General features: G+C 33.6%; 1 protein-coding gene across 1 annotated transcript in view; it reads right to left on the reverse strand.

The window, feature by feature from the left end:
* Positions 1-2,670, reverse strand: part of LOC108297654 (POTE ankyrin domain family member B3-like) — an 18,164-nt gene that overhangs the window by 13,062 nt on the left and 2,432 nt on the right. The window contains exon 2 of the mRNA XM_017520318.2: positions 104-218. Coding sequence (XP_017375807.2) covers positions 104-218 — 115 coding nt within the window. The remainder of the gene's footprint in view (positions 1-103; positions 219-2,670) is intronic.

Raw genomic sequence — 2,670 nt, forward strand, 5'->3', positions numbered from 1 at the left:
CACAGGTTTCACCAACTTGTTCTATTTAAATGAGAAAACTCATCTTTATTCTACATATTGAAATCAAATCCATCTCATGCCAATATCGTTGGCTACTGCATACCTTTATTAGAGCTGTCCTCTTTTTGCTGTCAAAGGCATGAAGTGCACATCTTCTGTCCAGCAGGAGTTTTACTATTTCTGAATTCCCATTGGCAGAGGCCAAATGGAGAGCAGTTCTATGAGAGTGAGAAGACTTTTTAGGAAATTGTAGTGCACTATCTAAAGCCACCTCAACAAGTCATGTCATTGTAAACACTGAACAGTCTGCTATTACTCTGTCTTCAAAACAAACATTGAATTTTCCTTTGAAGAAAGCATACTATTTATTACCCCTCCTTACTCACTGTGTGAATGAAAGAGCAGCCTATTTGAATAGAAATAGCATAGCTCTTGGATTCTATTCAACTTGGGCTGGAATCCTCTTTCCCCTCTGTCACTTCCTAGATGTTGCTTAGCCTTTTTATATCTCGATTTCCTCATCAATAAAAGAGGAATGAAAATAGTAGCTTTCTCAGAGAAAACCACTGTAATACTTAAATGAGACTCTACACAAAAGATAGAGAATAGTTCCTAACACAAATAACAGCTCAGTAATTGTTAGATATTATAATTTTTACTACTACTTCTAGAGACAACATTTGAATTAAGTGAGATAATACAGTTATACCTACACTTTGAAGTATGTTTTAAAGATTACAGGTAACGTTCTATTTTAGTGATTCTATGATTCCATGTTTGAACACTTCTTACACTGGAACACCACTTATAATTCATGATTTGCTATAACTGTAATTGGTGGCATTTAAATAATTCTGTTATTGGAACATAAAATAATGGGGCATCTTACAATCCCTGGTGCCTTACATTAGGTAGGCTATGTTATAATATAACAGGTCTGGTGCAGTTCTAGTCTGATGACTGACATTTAGATAAATTGTAGTTCTTAAAAGAACTACGAAATAAGAAGGCTGAGGTGAAATCAAAAAACGAATTTCTGAAATAAACTAATTCTTACTTTGGTTTTCAAAAAACTTTAAGCCAAAGAAAACTTGAGATTAAATGACTAGGTATGGCTCATTTTTTTCAATACTTCAATTTACAGAATGTATGTAAATCAGATATTTCCAATCATTAGTATTAAGATTTAATACTATTATCAATTTTCTTTTTTAAAAAAGGATTTTGAAAACGATTTGTGGAGTGTTTTCAGCTTTTACATCCAGGGATACCCGTGCAGGATGTGCGGTTTTGTTACATAGGTAAACGTGTGCCAAGGGGGCTTGTACAGATTGTTTCATAACCCAGATATTAAGCCTACTACCTGTTAGTTCTATTTCCTGCTTTGCCTCCTTCCGACCCCCACCCTCTGATAGGGCCAGTGCGTGCGCTCCCCTGTAGGTGTCTGTGTGTTCTCATCATTTAGCTCTCATCCACAAGTGAGAACATGTGGTATCTGGTGTTTTCTGTTCCTGTGTTAGCTTGCTAAGGATAATGGCCTCCAACATTATCCATGTCCCTGTAAAGGACATGCTCTCATTCTTTTTTCATGGCTGCTGTTTATGTATCACATTTTAAAACGGTATTTATCCAAGACTGTTATAAATTTTAAAGGGCAATTAAAGGTTATCTTTTTACTATTTCTACCTTCAGAAATGCTTTTGTTTGAAAGGAGAGAGGAAAACTTCAATTGAGATTTAAGTTCTAATACCCCAATTTTAAATCTCTCAGCTTGCTCAGCCCTAGCATGTAAACATGAAGTTTTCAAAGATGAAGGACCCTGAGAGATAGTAGAACATGCCTGCCATGTAATAGGTGTGAGATAGTGGAATATGCCTGCCACATAATAGGTGTCTGGCTTATGTTTGATGAATAAATAGATTGAAAGGACACAGCTGGTGAGTTCAATATTTAAAAAAAAACTCCTGTAGAGGAATACATTTGTAATAGTAATAATCAGTTATATTTCCTATTTTAATTTTCATATATAACTAAAGTAAAATCATTAATCCATAGTTTTTACACATGTTAACCTATATATAAGAAAAAGATAAATATATAACAAAATGTATATACAATAAAATCTACAGGAACAGGTAAACAGAGTCCCTCTACTTCTGAAGAGGGTAAAAGTTTACAGAAGATACCCATCCACAGAAATAAAAATGAATAATAGAATGTGAGAAATTATTTGTATCTATGCAAGTAGTATATTTCTTCTCTTCCCAAGGATTATTTCATAACTACTGAAACTTAACTAAAACTTTTGAGATGTTCATTGCAGAAATCACAGAGAAGAGAAAGGGAAAAACTTCACTCACAAATCCCCAGAAATAAATTTGATCATATTTTCTACATCTTTTCAGCTAATGCAAAAGCAGATTTTTTGTGTATATGTAAAACAAACTGAATTTTTCCTCACTTTGTAGACCAAATTACATCTTTGCATGTCAACATATCTCTTTATCTATTGACACCCTCAATGGTGACATATCATTCCATCCCATGGATACACTGAAATTTGTTCCTAAAATCTTCATATGAGTTCTTCACAATACATTGCTATTATAAGCAATACTAAGAAAAACAGATGTATCAATTTCTTAAAGCTATTTCAGAATAATGAAATTG

The sequence above is a fragment of the Cebus imitator genome, unplaced genomic scaffold (genome assembly GCF_001604975.1).
Source record: "Cebus imitator isolate Cc_AM_T3 unplaced genomic scaffold, Cebus_imitator-1.0 Scaffold825, whole genome shotgun sequence".
Classification (NCBI taxonomy): Eukaryota; Metazoa; Chordata; class Mammalia; order Primates; family Cebidae; genus Cebus; species Cebus imitator.